This window comes from Mangifera indica, chromosome 17 (assembly GCF_011075055.1).
Source record: "Mangifera indica cultivar Alphonso chromosome 17, CATAS_Mindica_2.1, whole genome shotgun sequence".
In the NCBI taxonomy this organism is placed as follows: domain Eukaryota; kingdom Viridiplantae; phylum Streptophyta; class Magnoliopsida; order Sapindales; family Anacardiaceae; genus Mangifera; species Mangifera indica.
The window spans coordinates 6,070,565-6,096,371 of NC_058153.1; the positions used below are offsets into that span (position 1 = coordinate 6,070,565).

A 25,807-nucleotide genomic window follows, 5' to 3' on the forward strand; every position below is an offset into this window, starting at 1 on the left:
TTTGACTATTTTCGATTCCCACATTTACCTTTCTACTTCAATGATTTGGTCAGATTAATCAAACTGGTTTCTCATTATTATTCTTTTATGTTTCCTTTCCAGGAAGGGTTTTCTGGGAATAGCAATGGTAACTGCTGGAGCTGGGCTGCTAAGTTCCTTCTCTCCAAATTATACATCGTTGTTAATTCTTCGGTGTTTGGTTGGTGTTGGCCTAGGCAGTGGGCATGTATTCTTATCCTGGTTTCTAGAGTTCGTTCCTGCTTCTAATAGAGGCAAATGGATGGTTATCTTTTCAGCTTTCTGGACCGTTGGATCAATTTCTGAGGCCGCACTTGCATGGGTATGTATAATGTCATGGTACTGCACTTTTGTAGTTTAATAGCAGGACCATTTGAACATGTGGACCATTTCAGCTTATGGACCATTTGAACTCATGAATAACAAAATTTATGACTGCCTAGACGTTGTACTACCTAAACTAGTTAGGACCATTAACATGACCAATTGTTCGAAAGTGATTCTTTGTTTATTCTATCCATTTAGGGAGATGCTTTATTTCCTTTTTCCCATGCATCTTCCCTTCTTCAGTTGAATAACTAAACTTGAAGCTAAGTATTCGAACACTGGAAAATTCAGTAAGTTCATTGCAATGTTTTGACAATGTGGATTGGCTAATTGCGTTTGAAAATTGAACTAATTGTTGCAGAACATCAGAATCTTACATAAGTTGTTCCATAATCTGCTGGCTTTGTTGGTCTGGTACTTCCTAAGGACGATCGACGATTAAATCTTGAAATTCATCATTAGATGATACTATGTTTAAATTTTGATCATGTGGGGGCCTAGAGTTCTTTTATATTGCTCATTCTTCCTGGGGACAAGAAATAGTTTTAATATTGTATCCATTTCAATATTCTGTCACCTCAACTGCAGATTGTCATGCCAAGATTGAACTGGAGGTGGTTACTTGCACTGTCCTCTGTTCCATCTTTTGTTGTGCTTTTTCTTCTTGGTCTTTCACCGGAATCTCCAAGGTATCTATGTATGAAAGGTAGAACAGCTGATGCACTTCATGTTCTGGAAAACGTGGCAGAGTTGAACCGAAAAAAACTCCCAGATGGTATGCTTGTTTCCAATAAAACTGCATGGGATGAAGAAGTTGCTACTCCTGGACATGTTCATCTTCTTACATTGGATACCAACAAAACCACGCAGGCGAAATCTGGCTTCTCAACATTTCTCATGCTATTCTCACCAAGATTAATTAGAACAACTGTTCTTCTGTCAATTTTACTCTTTGGAAATTCATTTGCTTTTTATGCAATTGTATTGTTTGTCTCCGAGCTTAGCAGTGCAGAGAAAACTTGTAGCTAGACCGTGCTACTTGCAAAAAATATCCAGAGCTCTAGCCTCTACATAGTCATTCGTCACTAGCTTGGCAGGTACTTTTTTCTAATGAGTTCCGTATTATGATTTTGCGTTTGCAATTTTCATTTGACACGAGATTCTCTCGCAGAGGTTCGTATCAGCAATTCCAGTCGATAAAGCTGGTCGCAAACCTTCTATTTCAATTGTATTCACCCTAGCATTCATTATTATTTTGCCATTGATTATCAATCAGTCCAATATTTTAAGAACAAGCTTATTATTCGTAGCTCGCATGTGTGCTATGGGAACCTTCACAATCTCTTTAATGTATGCCTCAGAGGTATGCTCCTTGGAACTACTTACAGAACTTAATTGACTTCCAATGAACTTATTCGCTGCTAATTCTCATTTTACCTATAGTTATATCCAACTTCAATGGGGTCAACTGGCACTGGATCTGCAAACGCCGTGGAAAGAATCGGAGGTATGGTTTGCCCTTTTGTTGCAGTTGCGCTGGTGGAGGGCTGCCATACCAAAGCTGCCATCATAGTGGTCGAGGGTGTAATAGCGATATCAGTGATGTGTTCTACTGATCCCATTTGAAACAAGAGGAAAGGAATTGAGTGACATTGTAGATGTTGTACCAAATTCAAAAAAGGTGATTGTTGGTCAGTGATAAAATTGTATGTATATGAATATGATATGAGTAGCATTATGTGCACAAACAATATGCACAAACAATGATATATCATAATATGATTGGGTAACTTTAAATTAAAAATAAAACAATACTCAATCATATAGTAACATGTTATTGTTTATGCTAAAGGTTATATATATTATTTATGTATATAATTTTGTTGATATGATATTGCACCCTTATTAGGGAAGTGTGAGTATGATTCACCAATATTGTCTCTTTATTCTCAAGTGTAGTTTTCTGTTGAAGCGGTTTTGCTTGCACCAATTACAAATAAGCAAAATCAAGCCTTGTGCAAGAAAGACTACAATATTGGTGAATCGAATTGGCCACGTAATTTTGTGTTCATTATGTGATATAAATGAATGATGTTAATTGGAAATGAATGATTGTGTGAATGAATTAAGAAGAGAAAAAGTTTTTAACGTAGTTTGACCTGCTACTCAGGTCAATATCCATATCCTATCTAATCTTGGGGAAATTGTTTCAACATAATATATAGAGTTGTTACATAGTGGTAATCGTTTTAGGCCCTCTAAGGGATTTATAGTTCGCTTCTATCTCTATATATTTTCTTGTATTTATAGCATAAGGAGATATAGTCATTGTTTTATCTATTATATTTAAATATAAATTTGAAATTAATTTACTATTATGTTTTATACAAAGTTATCTTATCCTAATTTAACAAAGCTAGCTTAGATGAGTTAGTCCAATTGATGTAGGCTATGGTTATAGCGTAACCAAACAAAAATGTTTTGCTCTTTTTACCTTATTACTCATCCTATATTTTGATGTATGTCTTCTTGAAATCGTAGTTAAATTATTTACATATTGATTGTGCTCACAACATGTGTACACAACCAATTTGTATCATGAGAACTTACAATTGGTATTTAAATAATTTTTGAATCTATTATATTTAATAGATCCACTCATGGTTGCTTCTAGCTTACTTGTTTGATTTCTTATTCTACAACTTTTTTTAACCTCATAATGCATACATTATGTGAAGGTGGTTTAGCCACAAACCACCCATATCGGATATAATTAGCTATCTTTATTAGAAGACAAGAGAAGAGCTTTCATAAAGTCGATTAATGAAAAAGATTGGATTTCAACTGTTAATGAATGGAAACACCTACAAATTGAAGAAGAAATAATAAGAATAAGAACTTGTAGAACAAAAGACTAATGTTGATGTAACATCTCTAATCCAATAACCCAATTCACTATCAAAATATTATCCACTGTAGATATACAGTTTATCATAGTTTTCCTTTTGGACTTTGCAACCCAAAACATGTATTGACAACTTAAGGCCTACAAACTTAGCATCTCTCTTATGTTTTTGCCGATGTGGGATTTGTCTAAAGATATCACATACAACCCCTTTTATAGGACTCAACGTCCTCACTAAGGTTTATTCCACCATCACTCAAGAGGACATGCGAAATGACTCTAATACCATTTGTAACATCCATGATCCAATAATTTAACCCACTATCAAGATATTGTCCACTTTGGAGACAAAATCTATCATAGTTTTGCTTTTGGGTTTTGTAACCTAAAACTCATCTTGACAACTTAAGACCCACAAACCCAACATTTGTTCCGTGTTTTACTAATATGAGATTTATTTAAGGGAGTCATAGTTGAACTTGACATTTCAAATTAAAATTCGAAAGTTATTGTGATATTTTTAATATTGTTTTAGTTAATCAAATAAAAGTTATAGCCAACTATGAAATAACTGAAGATGCATAAAAAAGGAAGAAATTGAGAGTGTCAAGAAGGCAAACATAGAAGGGTCATAACAAAATTTCAAAATCTAACAGTGTTTGATTGAGAATCTATTTAATGATTTTCGTCAAAAAAATTAGGGATATTTCAAATGAATTATGTGCTATAAATGAAATATATTCTAATGCTAAACTTGTGCACAAAGTTTTGGGTTCTCTACCTGAAAAATTTTTGCCCAAAGTTACATCAATTGAAAAATGCCAACATGTTGATTAAATGGATCTTGATGAATTGATCAACTTTTTTAACACTATGAGCTCACTTTAAAATGGTATAAAAAGAAGTCATGTATTAGTCTTCACCCAAACACTTGGTTGAATATTGTTAGACTAAACACGTTGACTTTGAAAATTTGGATAATAAAATAATTGTCATGTTGACTAAGAATTATGCTAAGTTTCTTAAAAAATACGAGAAAACCCAATGTTACAAGTAAAGGGAAACAAAATTTTGGCAAATATAATTCTAATCAAGTTTCAGGACTTGGCAATAATTTAAAATTTGTTAAAAGATATTGAAAAAAAAAACAAGGGAATTCAATTTAGTGAATGTAAGAGTTACGATCACATACAAGCAAAATGTGCTAACTCTTTTAAAAATAAAGGAAAAGTGATCATTGTAAATGAATTTAATGAAACAAGGTTTGTGGAGATTTTTGTTTAATTTGTTGCAAACATGTCTAAAATAACAAATGTTAGAATAGTAGAAGAATTTGATGACCTTTGTGAATTCAATAATGAAGTTTATGATGAACAATAAAAAACTTATCATCAAATGTAGTGGCTTAGAATAGTTCAAGAAGTCAGAGTGGATGAAAACCTTTAGATTTCATCAATGACTTGGCACTAAGATGGGATTGATGAAATCTATATTGAAAACCTATAAATTTCTTTCACAACCTGACACCATGGTGGGGTAAATAAAATTTGATGATGTTTGACTTCTTCGCCAACTTCTTGTAAGATAGAGAAGGGGATGGTGATGTTGTTACAGATGGTGAAGACAACTAAGTTGATTAAAAATGTGAGATTCTAACTAATGACTAGGGCTATGGTTTCCTAACTTTTGCAAATTGAATTGTAGATTCTCAAATCTATAAAAGGGTTCATCTATCATATTTACAACATTAAGGTGAGTTTTGTAAAAAGTTAATTCTTTTTCACTTTTTTTTTTAAATTTTTGGATAGTGAAATTTTTATTTTACTTTTATTGTGTTACTTTTTTATTTAATGAAGTTTGATTTTAGATAGAAAAATATACATTCATGAGAAGGTTGAAAAGTGTTTTTAAACTAAATATTGCATGGAAAAATGTAATTTACTCACTGGATTTGTATAGATTGCTAGGATATAGTTTAGAATAACAAATTTCTAAAATAAAAGGTCTATTAGTCTTTATAGGTAATTGGATTTATAATTTAAGAGAGTATTTGGGTGTAATTGATGCTAAACTTTCAGAATAAGAATACCTCCTAAGAAATTGCAAATTATTTATTTAACTCACAACAAACAAAAATATCTATAGTAGGAATATTTAAAGTCAAAGATAATGATTTATTATTACAATAATTGTGAATTATTAAGGATGCCCAAAATATCTAGGCCAAAAGACTTGTTCCTGTCCAAGGTTAGGCGTAATGCCAAACTCACATTCTCTAATTTTAAAAACCCGAAGTTTCACATATAAGCAAAATTTTGTTAAAATTGTCAGTTAAAGTTAAGGGTAAAATCGTATAGGAAACGAAACTAGATTAGTCATATCTCCAATATCATATACATTTTCAGTCAAATAAACATAGATATTTAAAATGACAACCCTTATTTGTCTTATTGATCTCCTAAGGGGTACCTCAATAATAGGATCATGAGTTACACTTTTGGGAATTTCAATTTGTGGTGTAAGGTTTTCTTGAGCTTCAGTTGTTTCTTTGCGAGCAGAATTATTTATCCTAGAGAAAGGAGACAAAGGAAATGTGACAACTGTTTAATGATCCTTGAAAGGAAAGCCAACAATAACATGAATCTCAACAAATATTAATGTATCATGAACATCAAATTCAAGGAGCTTAGCAGTTTGAGACTCAATTATTCTTATGTCGCGAAAAGGACAATCGAAACTCTATCTCTTTAAGTGAGATGGGTATCCGACAAAGTAACACCGGATGGAGTGAGGATGAAGCTTTATCTTAGTAGGATTATAAATCCTAACCTCAGTAGGGCAACACCAAACTCAAAAATGATTAAGGTTGGGCTTTTTACTGGTCTATAACTTTAAAGGTGTTTTGGGAATTGACTTACTGAGAACTCTATTCAAAATGTATAAGGTCGTTTTAATTTACTCTTCCCAAAGGTATTTAGGCAAATTAGTCATACTCATCATGCTTTTTACCATATTTATAAGTGTGCAGTTACGTCTTTCTGCCACACCATTTTGATCAGGACTCCGAGGCATGATGTATTGAGTAACAATATCACATTCTTGTAAGTACTTGGTGAACTGATTCATATGTTGACTTAAATCTCCATGTCTCCTATAGTACTTACCCCTTCGATCAGATCTTATAACCTTAATAACTTTCTCCAATTATTTTTTCATTTCAATTCTGAATATCTTAAATTTCTCTAAAACATTAGATTTTTCTTTAATCAAATAGAGGAAACCATAACGGGAGAAGTCATCAATAAAAGTAATAAAATATTGATAATCCTATCAACTGGCAGCCCGCTGAGAAGATGTTCATCCACAATCTTTTTCATAGCCATCATGCATAAACGATTCGACCTTTCCCACTTAACAAATAAATCCTTCTCTTCAGTAGTACTCATATCATAGTATTAGCTAGTTTATCTTGAACAAGTGTCATATCCCAATCACCCATAGTTATAACAAATTCAATATCTTGCTTTCATTACTTGAAATTGCTCCCAGTTAGAACCTCAATAGTTAATGCAGTAAGGGTTCAATAAGGCGCTAAATAAGGTTAAACTGAAGGGAATGTGTAACATCCATAAGGTTGTTTTGGTCATTTCATTTAATAATTGATATTTAGGATTTAGTGTTAATGAAAATGTGATTTTTGGCCTGATGAATAGTTATTCCTGAAGGCACGCCCATTCGAGTCATTCTATGTGGACAGTATGGATTTCGTGCCACATAAAAAATTTTAAATGGATGGATTATCATACATCGAGGATGCATGGTCGTTTATGCAATCGTAATCAGATCTTGAAAAGAGCCACTATCTTGTATGTTAGGGTTATCTAATATTTCTAATATGTTTCAATTTTATAAATCTTGATACTCTATTACGTCTTCTAATTAGTTTGAGGAAACTTCCATCAATTCTAAGATAGTCAATGCAACCAAAATCTTTTGCTTGGCATTAAGGTAAGTAGGGTTTAGTTTTTGTCTTCATATTAATGAATTTTGGATGAGCATATTATGTCAACGATGATATGATAACAATTTAGCCATGTTTATGTTGTTTGATAAATTATTATTGTGTTATTATGAATCACAAGGTGTTAGAAACCTGCTTAAGGTGTTATGTCGTGAAATTGTCTTAAGGTTGTGATATTTTGATATGCAATATTAGATTGGATGGATTTGGTGTTATTTTGATGAAAATATGATGTTATGTTGTGTTATATACATTTTGGAATTGATTTAGCGCAAGTTGGATAGGAGAAATTCAGCCAGAATGGTCTGATATTGCATTCTAGAATGACATGTTTGACTATCTCGAGGACAAGAATAGTAATGCAATGATAAGAGATTGAATAAACATTTATATAGACATGATCATGCACTTGTTCATAGAATACATATGATCGTGCATTTGTATAGACAAAAATGGTAGTGTAATGATATTGCACCCTAGAATGACACGTACTATGTATGCTTGTTGATAGAATACAAATAGCAATGCACTTGTTCATAGAATACATATGATCGTGTGTTTGTATAGACAAAAATGGTAGTGTAATGATATTGCACCCTAGAATGACATGTACTATGTACGCTTGTTGATAGAATACAAATGGTCGTGCACTTGTTGATACAATACAAATGGTCATACGTTTGTATAGACAAAAATGGTAGTGTAATGATATTGCACCCTAGAATGACATGTACTATGTATGCTTGTTGATAGACTACAAATGGTCGTGCACTTGTTGATAGAATACAAATGGTCATACGTTTGTATAGACAAAAATGGTAGTGTAATGTTATTGCACCCTAGAATGACATGTACCACGTAAACTTGTTCATAAAATACAGATGGTCATGCAATGGGCAAAAACCTTCAGGATTGTTATACTTTGGTCCTTAGGTGCAATCAATAGCACTTTTAGCCCAAATACCTTCTAAGACTCAATATCCTCTATTTGGATTATAGATCAGATTCATCTTGGACCTACAGATAGTTTTGAGATTAGCTATCTAATGTGTACATAGAATCCTCACGATCAATTGTCATGCAAAGAGTCCTTTGCTAATGTTCAACTATTTTAAAAACTGTTATGTAAATTACAAAAATAGGATAAAGAAGATGTTATATTTCATTAATTAAAATTAGTAATGATTAACAATTACAATGGTCATGATTAGCTTTAGAATATCCTAACAGATATTTCCAACACTAGTGCCTGTAAATAGCCCTCAATTATACAACTTAATAGGTGTAACACAACTTACATATTCTAGCAAAACTTTGTAGCCAATCGTTCCTGCTGACATGGTGTGTTCTGTAGTTTGTTTATCATAATCTTTTCATTAATTCCATTTTTTTTTTATAATTTTCTTCAACTTGAGGAAAGAAATTGTGTTAACTTCCTTCTTATCTCCAGAATCAACTTGTTATCGGTTTTCATAATTTGAAGTGAATAAACATTGCCCAGAATCAACACCTTTGAACAAATATCATACAACTAAGTTAGGCATAAATTAGTTTAAGGAGATTGTATAGCAAAAAATATGAAGAATAATACGCAGAGTCCTTTGCCAATTAAAAAAAAAAACACACACACACACAAACACCATCTAATATATAAATAATTAATAGATTGTATATTACAATGAAATCACCGACAGCGATACGAGATCCATCTTCATGTCTGGGCATCAAAGATTTGGTGCCCTAACAACCCAATGAAATTGCAATCACTTTGCAAGCATCAGCCTAACAAACTCATCATAATTCACCTGACCATCACCATCAACATCTGCTTCTTGGATCATCTCCTTGGCTTCTTCATATGTCATCTTCTCTCCAAGATTTGTCATGACATGTCGAAGCTGCACAATTTCGAAGTCACAAGAACCATTAAGACTGGTAAATGAATCCAAAACAGGTATTTTGTTCTTAAACCGGAATGCATTCAGGCACAGATACAAAAGGAATTATGTCTCGTTTTCAATTCAATCATATTACAATCGATTTCTTCCTTCGGTCTTAATTTTTTTTCTTTTGGTTCTGTATGAATTACAGTGTATTGTCTAGATTGCTTGTTCTTACTCATAACATACCTCCGCAGCAGAAATGAAACCATTTTGATCTTTATCGAAAACCTTGAAGGCTGCTTTCATTTCCTCCTCAGTATCAGTATCCTTCAGAAAATAAACACAATAATACATAATTACAACGTTTTACTTGCCCAGACATGAAGAAAATTTCTCTAAACATGTAATTACTCCAGTGGCAGAGGCACTCACTAATCTTTTCAGATTGATCAAGTTTGAGGAGGCAGAGGTTGAAGCAGAGGTTGAAGTTGAACTACTTAATTTACTTGATATGTCCTTCACAACACCTTCAAGCATCACCCTAACAAACTCATCATAATTCACCTGACCATCACCATCAACATCTGCTTCTTGGATCAGCTCCTTGACTTCTTCATCTGTCATCTTCTCTCCAAGATTTGTCATGAAAAGTCGAAGCTGCACAATTTCGAAGTCACAAGAACCATTAAGACTGGTAAATGAATCCAAAACAGGTATTTTGTTCTTAAACCGGAATGCATTCAGGCACAGATACAAAAGGAATTATGTCTCATTTCAATTCAGTCATATTACAATCGATTTCTTCCTTCGGTCTTAATTTTTTTTCTTTTGGTTCTGTATGAATTACAGTGTATTGTCTAGATTGCTTGTTCTTACTCATAACATACCTCCGCAGCAGAAATGAAACCATTTTGATCTTTATCGAAAAGCTTGAAGGCTTCTTTCAGTTCCTCCTCAGAATAAGTATCCTTCAGAAAATAAACACAATAATACATAATTACAACGTTTTACTTGCCCAGACATGAAGAAAATTTCAAACAAAAAATTACAGCTACTACAGCCCAAAAGTTAAACACAATTAATTATAGAATCTCATTCTTCAGGCGAAAGTTGGTAGGATAGTGGCATCAAAGATTATTCTTCAGGAGAAAGTTGGTAGGGTGGTGGTATCAAGACCATCTTCAGGAAAAAGCGGCTAAGATACGAGATCCAAAGATTTAAGCAAAAAAAAATTACAACGTTTTACTTGCCCAGACATGAAGAAAATTTCAAACAAAAAATTACAGCTACTACAGCCCAAAAGTTAAACACACTTAATTATAGAATCTCATTCTTCAGGCGAAAGTTGGTAGGATAGTGGCATCAAAGATTATTCTTCAGGAGAAAGTTGGTAGGGTGGTGGTATCAAGACCATCTTCAGGAAAAAGCGGCTAAGATACGAGATCCAAAGATTTAACCAAAAAAAAAAAAAAAAAAGAAAGATTGGTGAGGTGAGTCAATGGTCGATTGGCCCCACTAACTGTTAGTGTGAGGGTGTGGGCCTGCTGCATTACAAGATTCTCTAAACATGTAATTACTCCAGTGGCAGAGGCACTCACTAATCTTTTCAGATTGATCAAGTTTGAGGAGGCAGAGGTTGAAGTTGAAGTTGAACTACTTAATTTACTTGATATTTCCTTCACAACACCTTCAATAAATTCTGCTTCATACCTGCAACATTATTCAATTTATTTATTTTTTTAATTCATAAACAACTTCACTTTTCTAAAATACCAACTAAATTTTATCTATCTATCTACGGTGTACACTTACAACTCATACTTTATATTTCTGCTTTGCTAATTAATTATACTCCCTACTCTCTACATCTATATTTTTAACACACAATCAGGCTTTAAGATTGTACAAAAATATTTGATTTCTTCCTTTTTTTAAGTTTAAAACAATTATTATAACTTAAACAAATCAACATTCTGTTTCCACTGAAAATATATGTAGTAAGAAAAAAAAAAATACTAACGAAAATTAGGTCTGCATATTCTAAAAAAGAAAAAAGAATATTTACCCATCCTTCAAGTGAAATCCAGAAAGATTGGACACCTCCTTTAGACTCTTCCTCCACATTTGCACTTTCTCTATATTCTCCTCAAAGCTTTGTTCATACCCAGAAAATGCTTCTTTAAACACTCCTTCTTGATGTCTTGGTTCATATGGCTCCACATAACAGAATATTGGAATGACTATTTGTCTCATTGTGTTTTTACATTCAACAATCTTTACAAGTTCATCCAGACATCGAATAGAAGAAGCATAGCTTTTTGAGAAAACAACAATTGAAATTCTTGAGTGTTCAATTCTATTTGAAATTGGAATTTCTCTTTGAAATTCCTTGTCACCCTTAAAAACTTTAATTCCTTTTCGATCCAAAGCAGCATATAAATGACCTGTGAAGTTCTTGCCTGTGTCTTCACTTTGAAAGTTTATAAATACATCGTAATTGCAATGAACTGTTTGGTTTCTCATGTTAAACAATCTGTTTGGAAAATAAAAAAGATAAATTTAATTTCTAAAATCCAAGATGAAACTCAGATCTATGCAAAATTTAATATCTCTGAGGAAATATGGATCATGAACAAAAAAAATTTGGGAAATTATAAAAAATGTCCAAAATACCCTCTATTAAGCAAAAATGCCCAAATTCACTATTTTTAAGCAAAAATGCCCAAATTCACTATTCCTAAGCAAAAATGCCCATAGCTTTTTCTAAAATGCCAAAATTACCCCTCCCCTCATCTCATTTATATAAACTCTCTCACTCTCACTCTCATTACATATATTTCTTATATCACTTAAATACTTATTTTCACTCTCATTTTTATTTAATATCAATTACAACGGATTCGTTCAGAAAGAAGAAAATCGTATTTTTGAATTCGATTCGAAAAAATCAATTCGTGAAAACTATATTAAAAATAACATGTTATGAATAAATAGATATATTGAAATACCCTAAAATATCAATAATAAAAAAATTACTCGAAAATCTAAAAAAACATATCTGAATTTCAAAAACTATACATTCAAATAGCTTATGAACGAGACAACCGAAAAATCGATCAAAAATTTCATAATTACATCGTAAAATGTGTCTAAAAAAACACATCTTAATTACAAATATCAAATTTGAAAATTACATATTAAAAAAGTCTAGCCCAGTCACAAACAAACTCAAAATCATAAAAACCGAAAATCTTAAATTTGATAAAATAAAAAACTGTATAATACACATTAAAACAGTTTTATTTTGGCCTTCAAATTCGGTGCAACTGGAAAAGCTAGTTGTCGTTATAGAGCTCGAAACGAGCTTCTCATTGATATATTACAAGCCCCGTAACTCTTCTCGGATCAAAAGTTATAGTCGTTCAAAGTCTGTCTCATATAAACCCTATAGTTTTAAAAAAGTTAATTTCCACCCAACCCACGGTTTTCACGGCCTGCCCACGGTTCAGTGTAAAATTTCACACGGACCCCCGTGGATCTCCCTGTTGTTCCTTCTCCCCCTAAAATTTTGAAAACGTTAAATTTCCCCTCCATCCCACGGCAACGTCGACAGATCTAATCCATTTTCCGATCAAAAATCATCATTTCAGCCTCAAATTTCAACACAAATCAAATCTACACATCCAATAACACAAAACCCCTCAAGCAATTCAAGAAAAACAACCAAGAATCAAAACATTTTATGTATTGTTCAAAATAGGAACCCTAAACATTCAAACCTCAAAATCTCCCTCAAATCTCAATAATCCTAACAATAAATTAATTCAAACAAGACGTGGGATAATGTACTATCCATATTTGTTATTTTTAGTTGTCGAAAAACGTGAAAATCGCTTCCGTAGTGGGATAACCGTAGGAAGGGTGATTTTCTTTGAATTTAAACAGTGAAACCGTAGAAAATTACCGTGGGAATTCCTTGTTTATATAGAGGGGCAGTTTCGTCATTTCACAAAAGTTGGGTATTTTTGCTTACACCTTATTGTTTTGGGCAATTTTCTTAAACCCCCTTAATTTTGGCCATTTATTATCATTTCCCAAAAAATTTCATTATTCCTTTCCAATTACTAATATTTCCTTAATACAAAGATTTGCAGCTTTATATTTCGAAAACAAATTAAGTCTTTTATGAATGTGAAAGTACTCAAAAATCATATCAACTGTCACATATATGTTCGTTTATCGTAACTAGGACTTCATAGGTTCAATAAACAAACTTTTTCTGAGCATTTACATAGATTTTGTGTAGATCGGTATAATTAAACTATAGATCTGAAGAATTAAACTAACATCAATTAATATTTTGGTCACGATTAGAGTTTTGTTGAAGTTTTTCCCTTTTTTTTAGGGATCTCATTGAATTGTAAAGCAGTTTCCCTATTTTTCTCTTGACATTAAAAATAACAGAAATTTAAGCGAAAATACAAAACAAAACAAAGAATGTTTGGAGGACTTACGGCTTCGAAGGAGCTGCACAGATCTGAAAGATGAACTCCGAGTCAAAGAAAGCAAAACTTTTTTGTTTTGTGAACCGAAGAAAATGCGATCTCAGTCTCATACAAGTGAATCGGACGTTACTGGGAAACGCAATCCCTACAGTTTTGGATTTTTTCAAATGGGTTTAAAATGTCGTGCTGGATGGCACTAGCCTGCAGGCTTATTGTCCAACCTACGACAAACCTCGATAGTCTGTGTGCCTCGCATCACCCACTATAATAATAAACCGTGTTCGCTTGTGTCAGGCTTAAAAAAAGAGAGATTGGGTCACATCTCAAATCGATTCGGCGCCTCCATTACTATGTCTAAATTACAGTTTACGAAATAGAGACGTAGGTTGGAGAAAATGGGAAAGCAAAAGTAGGGCGGGGTTTAGGATCTTTTTAATTTTCTTAATATTTTTAGTTTTTTTTGTCGTTTATAATTATTTAATTTTTTTAGACGACAGAAAAGTTCACTAAACACGGTTGAGAGATATGGATCAATGCCTACTTTTGCAAATCTATTAGACTTAACAAGGTGGATGAATCTTAGGGACCAAAATTATTTGCCTCCAAAAACAACATAATGTCAAAACTACGAAGGATGTCCAAACATCAAATGAAAGAAAAGCAACGGATGTTGCCTGTTTTTGTAAAGTTAAAAGATAAAAATTTGTCTTTTCACTAAATCTTGGGTGAAAAATAGTCCTTATGCCTCTTATTTAATATAATACCGGTGTTTTTATACCATACAATATTTTATACGGTATTTTTTAAATCAGTCTTTATTAATAACTTGAGAAAAAGGTACGTCCCATGTAACATAATTAAGAAATTAAGTAAATAATACATGCATTTCTAATGAATTTTAATTTAAATAATAATGATGATATATTATCATGTGATTGAATATTATTTTATTTTTAATTTAAAATTATCAAATTATATGAAGATATATTATTATTAATTTTTAAAATTAATAAATTATAAATATACATAATTTTATTGTAAATATTATAAATTATATAAATACTCAAAATTTTTATTTTAAATATTATAAGATCATTTTAATTTATTGTACTAATTATTATAGTTGTTGTATTGTAGTATTATTTATTTTATTTTAGAGTAATTTATATTTTCCAGAAAAAAAATTATTAGTCCTAAAACACATTTTTCACCATTGAATGCATGTATCATACTTTTTCATCCTAAATCTTACTTTACTAACAAAAAAATTCAGACACGGTATCAAAAAAATAAAATAATGATATTTCAATCGGCTATTTCACTTTTCAAAATTACTATATTATTTTCGAATATAAAATTTTTAAATAGACTCTTGTATGTCAAAATTTTCATCAATACTTTTTCCCTTTTCATTTTAACTTTTTTTGTTTTCTAGTGGGTTTGGTTGGGTAACGATTTTGTTGGGTTTGAATTTGAATAGATAACGGTTGTGACAACTTATGTTTCTAAAGTTGAATTGCAAAAATTGAATTACAGATTTTTAAACATATAATAAAGGTCAAACCATCATATTTGATGGCTTGAATGGGTTTGAGATTAGGTGGTGGTTATGATGGATTTGAGTTTGGATAATAAGCGGACGTGACAACTAAGCTTTTTCAAACTTGGGTCGCATGGACTAATTTAAAAATTCAAATATAAAAAGGTCAACTATTATGTTTAAAAAGTTGATAAAGGTGTGCAAAATTCGATTTGATGTGATTTAAGAGTTTTTTTAAACTAAACTGAAAAAAATGATTTAAAAATTTTTTAAACCAAACCAAATCATATTAGATTTCAAACCAAATTAAAAAAAATATGATTTGGTCTGGTTTGGATTACGGTATGAATCATAGTTATCAATGTTTTACGATACATGATATGCATAATACCATACAAGTGAAAAATAATACATATCATAAAGTGTATTAAATTAATACGATACAGTAAATATATCATAGAATATAATACATATTATTGATACGAATTGATACACTTTTTTAAAGAAAATGATAGTATAATGGGGTGTATATGAAAGGTTTTAAAAAGTTAAGGGTGTTAGCATATTTTTTCAAATGATGATGCGTTAATTATAATTTTTTATTATTTTATTTTTTATAACGCATATCATATGATATGATATATGACACATGATATGAAAAATTAGATTTTCAATACATGACATGAGACACCATTCGACTACCATAATTTGAATATTTTAAAATCATAAACCCTAAACCCTAATATAAACATGTAAAATAAATATAAAATATATATACAATATACATGTAAAGAAAATGATAAAATTAATAAGAAAAAACAAATTGTACACCTAATTGTTTATTAGAAAATTCCGTCAAACATAATTATGTATATGTATTTTAAACAAATATGGTTTACGATTTGGTTCAGTTTTAAAATCGCTCAAATCGCAACTTAAACTAAAAAAACTGTTTGAAAAATTTTTAACCCAAACCAAACTATTTTACAAACTAAACTAAATCAAATTGTAATTTTTAAATAGTTCGATTCGATTTTATAGTTTAAACCTGATTATACACACTCCAAAAAGTTGATGTCCAATAGTAAAAGAGTCCTTTTTTTTTTTTCAAAATTTCATTATTTTACCCGCGCAACATTAATTGTTTTTTACGTGGATGACAGAGAGAAAATTCCTTCTCGACAAATTTTTCGGTTCTTTTCTATACCCCGTGTTTAAGGTCAATGCAAATTTCCAATTGGTCGCTAATTTTTTCATAAGAAAGAGTTATTGCTTTTGTCACAAACAATGTAGCACTTCTGCCACTTGTACCTGGTACTCTTTGCTTCAAATTTTTGAAGATATTTCACTCATGCAAATTTATTCATTTGCTAAATTTCTGGTTCTTTGAGTTTTTGGTCGTTAAAATATGATTATGATGCTACACTGGTCATCTATATGATTTGGCTTCTAATTATGTTTGAGTATCTCAGTTTTCTTGTTTTTGAATTGGCTGTATAGATGGGTGAGGAGAGGTATGTGTACACAGTGGATAAGGCACGGGGTCATGTGGAGTTTGGGAAATTTCAATATCTTGTGCTTGGTTATGCTGGACTGGGTTGGGTTTCAGAAGCTATGGAGATTATGATCCTCTCTTTTGTTGGACCAGTGGTGAAGTCTGAGTGGGGGCTTTCATCAACTCAAGAGAGCCTTATATCTACTGTTGTTCTTGCTGGATTGGTGGTTGAAGCTTACTCTTGGGGTATTATATCAGATAACTTTGGAAGAAAGTATGCCCTTTTGTTTTATTTATTATGTTTTCTTGATATCTGTCGCATATTTTAACATTATCTGATGCAAATGAAAGTATTTATTCTTAGCCACATACATTTCTTAGCTTTAATTGGGGAACTTTTAATGTTTCCAAAGTCTATTTAAAGTTTTGACTGTTTGAGATAAAAATTGGTTCAATCAAGTTTTTGTTGGGATTGGTAAAATTTTAGTTTCTGTTGTTAGGTTATCAGGATTTTGTTCTGGAAATTGCAGAAAAAGCATTAGTTATGATTAGAATTCGATTTTAAATTATGACAAGCTTTCAGGTGAGGATATATAAAAGCTGATCTTTATCAAGTGGTACCTTTCCAATCACCTTGATTCAGTGGACCCCTTTTATGGTTTGAGCAGCTCAAGATGAACAAGATTCAGTAATGTTAGTACTATTTCATTTGACATGAGATTCTCTTGCAGAGGTTCCTGGACTTCTTTTATCGGCAATTCTAGTTGATAAAGCTGGTCGCAAGCCTTCTATTTCAATTATATTCACCCTAGCATTCATTATTATTTTGCCACTGATTATCAATCAGTCCAATATTTTAAGAACAAGCTTATTATTCGTAGCTCGCATGTGTGCTATGGGAACCTTCACAATCTCTTTAATATATGCCTCAGAGGTAAGCTCCTTAGAACTACTTACAGAACTTAATTGACTTCCAATGAACTTATTCGCCGCTAATTCTCATTTTACCGATAGTTATATCCAACTTCAATGAGGTCAACTGGCACTGGATCTGCAAACGCCATGGGAAGAATCGGAGGTATGGTTTGCCCTTTTGTTGCAGTTGCGCTGGTGGAGGGCTGCCATACCAAAGCTGCCATCATAGTGGTAGAGGGTGTAATAGCGATATCAGTAATATGTGTTCTATTGATCCCATTTGAAACAAGAGGAAAGGAATTGAGTGACATTGTAGATGTTGTACCAAATTCAAGACAAGTGATTGTTGGTCAGTGGTAAGATCGTATGTATGTGAGTATAATACGAGTAGCATTATGTACGCAAACAATATGCAGAAACAATAATATATTACAATATGATTAAATAGTTTTAAATTAAAAATAAAACAATACTCAATCATATAGTAACATGTTATTGTTTATGCTAAAGATTGTACATATTATTTGTGTATACGATTTTGTTGATATGATATTGCACCGTTATGAAGCGTGAGTATGATTCACCAATATTTTCTCTTTATTCTCAAGTGTAGCTTTCTGTTGAAGCAGTTTTGCTTGCACCAATTAGAAATAAGCAATATCAAGCCTTGTGCAAGAGAGACTACAATATTGGTGAATGCAATTGGCCACGTAATTTTGTGTTCATTATGTGATATAAGTGAATGATGTTAATTGGAAATGAATGATTGTGTGAATGAATTAAGAAGAGAAAAAGTTTTTAACATGGTTTGACCCGCTACTCAGAGTCAATATCCATATCCTATCTAATTTTTGAGAAATTGTTTCAACATAATATATATAGTTGTTACATAGTGGTAATTTTTTTATGCCCTCAAAAGGATTTATAGTTCGTTTCTATCTCTATATATTCTATTGCATTTTTAGGATAAGGAGACGTATTCATTGTTTTATCTATTATATTTAAATATAATATTGAAATTAATTTACTATTCTGTTTTATACAAAGTTATCTTATCCTAATTTAACAAAACTAGCTTAGATGAGTTAGTCCAATTGATGTAGGCTATGGTTATAGTGTAACCAAGCAAAAATGTTTTGCTCTTTTTCCCTTATTACTCTTCCTATATTTCGATGTATGTCTTCTTGAAATCGTAGTTCAATTATTTATATATTAATTGTGCTCACAACATGTGTACACAACCAATCTATATCATGAGAACTTACAACTGGTATTAAAACAGTTTTTGAATTTATTATATTTAATAGATCCACTCATGATTGCTTCTAGCTTACTTGTTTGATTTCTTATTCTACAACTGTTTTTAACCTCATAATGCATACATTATGTGAAGGTGGTTTAGCCACAAACCACCCATATAGGATATAATTAGCTATCTTTATTAGAAGACAATATAAGGGCTTTCATAAAGTCGATTAATGAAAAAGATTGGATTTCAACTATTAATGAATGGAAACACCAGCAAATTGAAGAAGAAATAATAAGAATTAGAACTTGTAGAACAAAAGACTAATGTTGATGTAACATCTCTAATCCAATAGCCTAATTCACTATCAAAATATTATTCACTTTAAATATACAGTTCATCATAGTATTCCTTTTGGACTTTGCAACCCAAAACACATTTTGACAACTTAAGGCGTACAAACTTGGCATCTCTCTTATGCTTTTGCCGATGTGGGATTTGTCTAAGGATGTCATATACAACCCCTTTTATGGGACTCAACGTCCTCGCAAAGATTTATTCCACCATCACTCAAGAAGACATGCGAAATGGCTCTAATACCATTTGTAACATCTATGATCCAATAATTTATCTCACTGTCAAGATATTATCCACTTTGGAGACACAGTCTATCATAGTTTTGTTTTTGGGTTTTGCAACCTAAAACTCATCTTGACAACGTAAGACCCACAAGCCCAACATCTCTTCTATGTTTTATTAATATGAGATTTATTTAAGAGAGTTATAGTTGATCAAAATGCCAAAATGTTGATTAAATGGATCTTGATGAATTGATCAACTTTTTTAACACTATGAGCTCACTTTAAAATGGTATAAAAAGAAGTCATGTATTAGTCTTCACTCAAACACTTGGTTGAATATTGTTAGACTAAAAACGTTGACTTTGAAAATTTGGATAATAAAATAATTGTCATGTTGACTAAGAATTATGCCAAGTTTCTTAAAAAATACGAGAAAACCCAATGTTACAAGTAAAGGGAAACAAAATTTTGGCAAATAAAATTCTAATCAAGTTTCAGGACTTGGCAATAATTTAAAATTTGTTAAAAGATATTGAAAAAAAAAAAAACAAGGGAATTCAATTTCGTGAATGTAAGAGTTATGATCACATACAAGCAAAATGTGCTAACTCTTTTAAAAAGAAAGGAAAAGTGATCATTGTAAATGAATTTAATGAATCAAGATTTGTGGAGATTTTTGTTTAATTTGTTGCAAACATGTCTAAAATAACAAATGTTAGGATAGTAGAAAAATTTGATGACCTTTGTGAATTTGATGATGAAGTTTATGGTGAACAATAAAAAACATATCATCAAATGTAGTGGTTTAGAATAGTTCAAGAAGTCAGAGTGGTTGAAAACCTTCAGATTTCATCAATGACTTAGCACTAAGATGAGATTGATGAAATCTATAGTGAAAACCTATAAATTTCTTTGGCAACCTGACACCATGGTGGGGTAAATGAAATTTGAAGATGTTTGTGTTAGAATATGCCCTAAAAACCAATCGCTTTAATTGGTTTTAAGGGTTGTATATCGTGTATATACATTATTAATAAAAGAAGAGTTCTGTCATACTTCACATGTTTTCTATGTCACTTTTATATCCATGTTGTAGTTGTACATTACATCCATATTAACTACATGCATACAACATGTGAGAGGTCCCGATGAGTTTTAATAAACGTCATCAAATCGTTCCCTACATAGACAATCTATTTGGACAATAGTATTGTATAGTGGGTGTGTGCTATATCACCACAGTATATCAATGGATGATATTAGGCATGGTGGATATACACATGGGTAAACAATGAAACCATTTGATGGTTAGAGAACTGATCAAAGGTTATTCTATTTTATTGTTTATCGAACGTGACCGCTGAACGATGATCACATGGGCATTAATATGTAGTCAATAATACATCGTGAATCATACTAGTGTATAGATCCTTTGACTTGAGATATCACAGTTGTGCTTCGTTTCGGAATGTATGGTTCGTATGGTGTATACCATGAGGCTAATCATGTCTCGTTCAGAAGCCGTTTTGATCATATGTTGCTTGAGCGAGAGGACAAGTGATGATCATACAAGGATCCGTCAGTTCGACTGCTCCTGAGTTCCCATACGAATATTGAGAAATATGAAAATCTAAAACACTGGCCAGTATAGATAAAAGACCACAAGAAAAGAGTTTCGATGTGGCACGTTATAATGTATTATTTGATATTCGAAAAGATTAAATATTGGATTTTGACATTCCATGAATCCAAGTTTAATCGGGATGTAATGACGGAGGGATTGGACTACATGGTAAGTGTGAGTAAGAAAGGTTCATTTGATATTATATGAAGCTTGTATTTCATTGTGATGTAGGGGTCATGGGACATTGCTAAATGATACCACATGATCAGTGAGAGCTTCATTTTGTAGCGGAAAATGAAGTATATCGGTTAACGACAGTTTTAGGTTATATAATGATATAATGAAACGTATCGTCCGATATGGGGCCCACGGCTACGTTACTATGAACCTTGAAGGTCACACCTATATTTCAAGGAAGAAAATGGTGTTATGAAGCTGAAAATATTTATCCATGGTTGGCTAGCACTTTCCGAGGATAAAAATTATGTTTTTCGAATAAGATTCGGAAAAGGGGCAAAATTGTCATTTTACACCTTTTAAATTGTTTAGAAAGTTAAAATGATTAATTTTGGACACAAATGACTTAACATGTGTCAAATTCTCATTTCTCTTATTTATCAACCAATGAGAATTAAGCATGTGTTTTAACTTGATAATTATCAAGTTTTAATGCAATAAATGTGAGAGAAAATAAAGAAAAATACACATTTTTCTTTTCTTCTTCTTCTTTGCCGGGAAAAGCTTCTCCTTTCTTCCATTTTTCTTCCTTGAATGGTGTAAGTCAAGAGATCACTTATTTTAGTGATTCAAGCTTCCAAACTTCAAATCAAATTACAAGGTACAAAGTAGTTTACATGTTTATATATTTTATTTCTTGAAAAACCATGTAAACTTTTCAATACCATTGTTACATATAATGTGAACATAAATTAAAAATTTTAATTTTCTTGCCAAAATCCTTTAGTTTGACTTTTTCACCAACTTCCTGTAAGATAAAGAAGGGGATGGTGATGTTGTTATAGATGGTGAAGACAACTGAGTTGATTAAAAAGGTGAGATTCTAATTAATGACTAGGGCTATGGTTTCCTAACTTTTGCAAGAATTGAATTGTAGATTCTCAAATCTATAAAAGGGGGTTCATCTATCATGTTTATAACATTGAGGTGAGTTTTGTAAAAAGTTTATTCTTTTTCACTTTTTTTTGTTTAATTTTTGGATAGTGAAATTTTTATTTTACTTTTATTGTGTTACTTTTTTATTTAATGAAGTTTGATTTTAGATAGAAAAATATACATTCATGAGAAGGTTGAAAAGTGTTTTAAAACTAAATGTTGGATGGAAAAATGTAATTTACTCACTGGATTTGTATAGATTGCTAGGATATAGTTTAGAATAACAAATTTATAAAATAAAAGGTCTATTAGTCTCTATAGGTAATAGGATTTATAATTTAAGAGAGTATTTGGGTGTAATGGATGCTAAACTTTCGGAATAAGAATACCTCCTAAGAAATTACAAATTATTTCTTTAGCTCACACCAAACAAAAATATCTATAGTAGGAATATTTAGAGTCAAAGATAATGATTTATTATTATAATAATTGTGAATTATTATGGATGGCCAAAATATCTAGGCCAAAAGACTTGTTCCTGCCCAAGGTTAGGCGTAACGTCAAACTCACATTCTCTAATTTTAAAAAATCCAAAGTCTCACATATAAGCAAAATTTTGTTAAAATTATCAGTTAAAATTGAGGGTAAAATTGTTATTTAATAAAAAAATTTTAACAACTAAAGTTTTATCACATTTTCTCACTTCAACTTGAAAATCCAATAATTTTCTCTCAATTAAAAGTTTGAAAAGTTATAATTTTCCTATAGGGTTTTGAAACCATCTCCAAAGACAATGAAATTTGCTATCTTTGGCCACATTCGCTCTCCCTCTTGGCTTATCTCTCTCTAGCGATCAAACCCCTCTTTCCGATGAAAAATAAATCATTTTCGTTTTGGACGAAGATGGTTGTCTTTGTCTCAAAAGAAGACGTCTTTGTCTCCAATGAAGGCAAAAAGGGTGGGGAGGAAGTGATGATTGGTCGTGGGAGAAGAATTGAATTGGACCATGTTAAGTTTATGATTTTGTGTAATAACAAAATTATAAATTTTGTAAATTAGCTACTTTGGGATACATACCTCAATCATGAGTGGGTAGTATACCTACATGATAAGATATTCCCTTGAGTTTTTGTTGCACATCACTTGTTTAATAGATTTGTTTCATATAAATAGATTGTTTTGTTTTATGTTGAGTTATCCCAAAAAATAGAGACACTAATATAATGGCTAAATGACTATTAAAATGGTGTAATTGGACTTTTTTGTGTTTATGCGTCTTTATAGCTAGAGTGTTTTTGAGATTCAGTAGTTTGTAAGGAGTTTTGTGATTTTTATTTTTGAAAAGTCTCATAGTTATAATGGTTAGTTTATTAATTGATAATATTGTAAAGTAGACCACTTTGGGTTTAATCGAACCAAATATTTATTAGTATTTTCTTTTTTATTGGTTGGCTCTGTATTTTGTGTCTTTAGTTATTGCGTCCTTAACAAGTAGTATCAGAGCAAGGTTCGTGACTTGGGAGGAGGCAAGCATGATTTCAGGAAGAGCACGAAGGGAGGAGTTTTGAGGCTTTTTTTACGAGGTATATCTATTATTTCTAAATTTGAGATTCCTTATTTGATGGGAAAAGTACTTTTATGTCATGACAAAGTACAATTTGAGATTTGTTAATGTAGTAAGGGTTCAATAAGGCGCTAAATGAGGTTAAGCCTAAGGGAATGTGTAACATCCATAGAGTTATTTTGGTCATTTCATTTAATAATTGATATTTAGGATTTAATGTTCATGAAAGTGTGATTTTTGGCCTGATGAATAGTTATGCCTGAAGGCACGCCCATTCGAGTCATTCTATGTAGACAGTATGGATTTTGTACCACATAAAAAATTTTAAATGGATGGATTATCATACATCGAGGATTTATGGTCGTTTATGCAATTATAATCAGATCCTAAAAAGAGCCACTTTCTCATATGTTAGGGTTATCTAATATTTCTAATATGTTTCAATTTTATAAACCTTGATATTCTATTACGTCTTCTAATCAGTTTGAGAAAACTTCCAACAATTCTAAGATAGCCAATGCAACCAAAATCTTTTGCTTGGCATTAAGGTAAGTAGAGTTTAGTTTCCATCTTCATATTAATGAATTTTGGATGAGCATATTATGTCAATGATGATATGATAACAATTTAGCCATGTTTATGTTGTTTGATAAAGTATTATTATGTTATTATGAATCACAAGGCGTTAGAAACCTGCTTAAGGTGTTATGTTGTGAAATTGTCTTAAGGTTGTGATATTTTGATATGCAATATAAGATTAGATGGATTTGATGTTCTTTTGATGAAAATATGATGTTATATTGTGTTATATACATTTTGGAATTGATTTAGCGTAAGTTGGATAGGAGAAATTTAGCCAGAATGGCCTGATATTGCACTTTAGAATGACATGTTGGACTATCTCGAGGACAAGAATAGTAATGCAATGATAAAAGATTGAATAAACATTCATGTAGACATGATCATGCGCTTGTTCACAAAATACATATGATTGTGTGTTCATATAGACAAGAATGGTAGTGTAATGATATTGCACCCTAGAATGACATGTACTATGTATGCTTGTTGATAAAATACAAATGGTCGTGTGCTTGTTCATAGAATACATATGATCGTGCGTTTGTAAAGACAAAAATGGTAGTGTAATGATATTGCACCCTAGAATGGCATGTACCACGTAAACTTGTTCATAAAATATAGATGGTCATACAATGGGCGAAAACCTTCAACAATGTTATACTTTGGCCCTTAGGTGCAATCAATAACACTTTTAGCCCAAATACCTTCTAAGACTCAATATCTTCTATCAGATTCATCTTGGACCTACAGATAGTTCAGGAATGGTATGGCTAGAGTGTTTGACTATTAGAGACTCAATTGGATAGACTAGAAAACTTTTGATAAGATTTGGAAACTAAAGTTTCTCCTAGAATCAAAGTCTTTGGATGGCTTTGGCCCAACCAAAATTTCATATTAGATAAAAAATTTCAAAAAAGGTTGCCAAGAATGTGTCTCTTGCTTTTTTTTTTTGGATAATTGAAGATTTTGTTCGTATTTGTTTGGTGGGTAAACCTAAGACATAGTAATAGGACTCACAATCACTACACCAAATAAGTTAAAATTTTACAATTAGCTTGTTGTTTGATGTTTATGAAAAACAAAAAGGCCTGAACCCTTCCCTTTCTACAGTGCCTAGTGGCTTCTTTGGCTTGGGTTATGCAAAGAGGTCAATAAGCATGGGTTAATAAATCTAGGTACTTTTGATTCATTACTGATGTAGAACATTTTTTCTTTAACGGAAACGGGACAAAGTATATCTTATGCATTCCTTTGGACTGTGATAGTCAACGACTTTGACGATTCTAAATGTTTTCTTCATAAATCTTATAAACTTGGAAGTAGTTTTGGACAATATTGATATAGACAGTGTCTACTCAAGGACCTGATTCAGCTGCGATGTTATGCCATTCTCTATGGAATCTATTGGGGTTGTCACAAGCACTAGATAATCATATGAAAGTACCAAAAAAGAAAATGAGGATGTATCACATTCATTTTTGTGGATGGGTT

The 25,807-nt window shown here is 31.6% G+C and overlaps 3 protein-coding genes across 4 annotated transcripts in view; 2 read left to right on the forward strand and 1 right to left on the reverse strand.

The window, feature by feature from the left end:
- LOC123200750 (organic cation/carnitine transporter 7-like) lies at positions 1 to 18,176 on the forward strand. The gene is made up of 4 exons (XM_044616117.1): positions 1 to 340; positions 934 to 1,442; positions 17,426 to 17,628; positions 17,709 to 18,176. The coding sequence occupies exons 1-2, from the start codon at positions 125 to 127 to the stop codon at positions 1,372 to 1,374; spliced, it is 657 nt and encodes a 218-aa protein (XP_044472052.1). The 5' UTR covers positions 1 to 124; the 3' UTR covers positions 1,375 to 1,442; positions 17,426 to 17,628; positions 17,709 to 18,176.
- Positions 1,519 to 2,142, forward strand: LOC123200753 (organic cation/carnitine transporter 7-like). The gene is made up of 2 exons (XM_044616121.1): positions 1,519 to 1,708; positions 1,789 to 2,142. Exons 1-2 carry the CDS (start codon positions 1,661 to 1,663, stop codon positions 1,969 to 1,971), a joined length of 231 nt encoding a protein of 76 aa, XP_044472056.1. The 5' UTR covers positions 1,519 to 1,660; the 3' UTR covers positions 1,972 to 2,142.
- LOC123200747 (calmodulin-like protein 12) overlaps positions 8,808 to 25,807 on the reverse strand; it is a 24,077-nt gene continuing 7,077 nt past the window's right edge. The window contains exons 1-7 of one of the 2 annotated variants that reach the window (XM_044616115.1): positions 13,669 to 14,071; positions 11,220 to 11,687; positions 10,753 to 10,864; positions 10,042 to 10,122; positions 9,587 to 9,811; positions 9,401 to 9,481; positions 8,808 to 9,169 (exon numbers count right to left, since the gene is read on the reverse strand). In XM_044616115.1, the coding sequence (XP_044472050.1) occupies positions 9,035 to 9,169; positions 9,401 to 9,481; positions 9,587 to 9,811; positions 10,042 to 10,122; positions 10,753 to 10,864; positions 11,220 to 11,687; positions 13,669 to 13,769 (1,203 nt within the window). In that variant the 5' untranslated portion in view covers positions 13,770 to 14,071 and the 3' untranslated portion in view covers positions 8,808 to 9,034. Of the gene's footprint in view, positions 9,170 to 9,400; positions 9,482 to 9,586; positions 9,812 to 10,041; positions 10,123 to 10,752; positions 10,865 to 11,219; positions 11,688 to 13,668; positions 14,072 to 25,807 lie in introns of those variants that run through there. The other variant, XM_044616114.1, reaches the window with a different exon arrangement.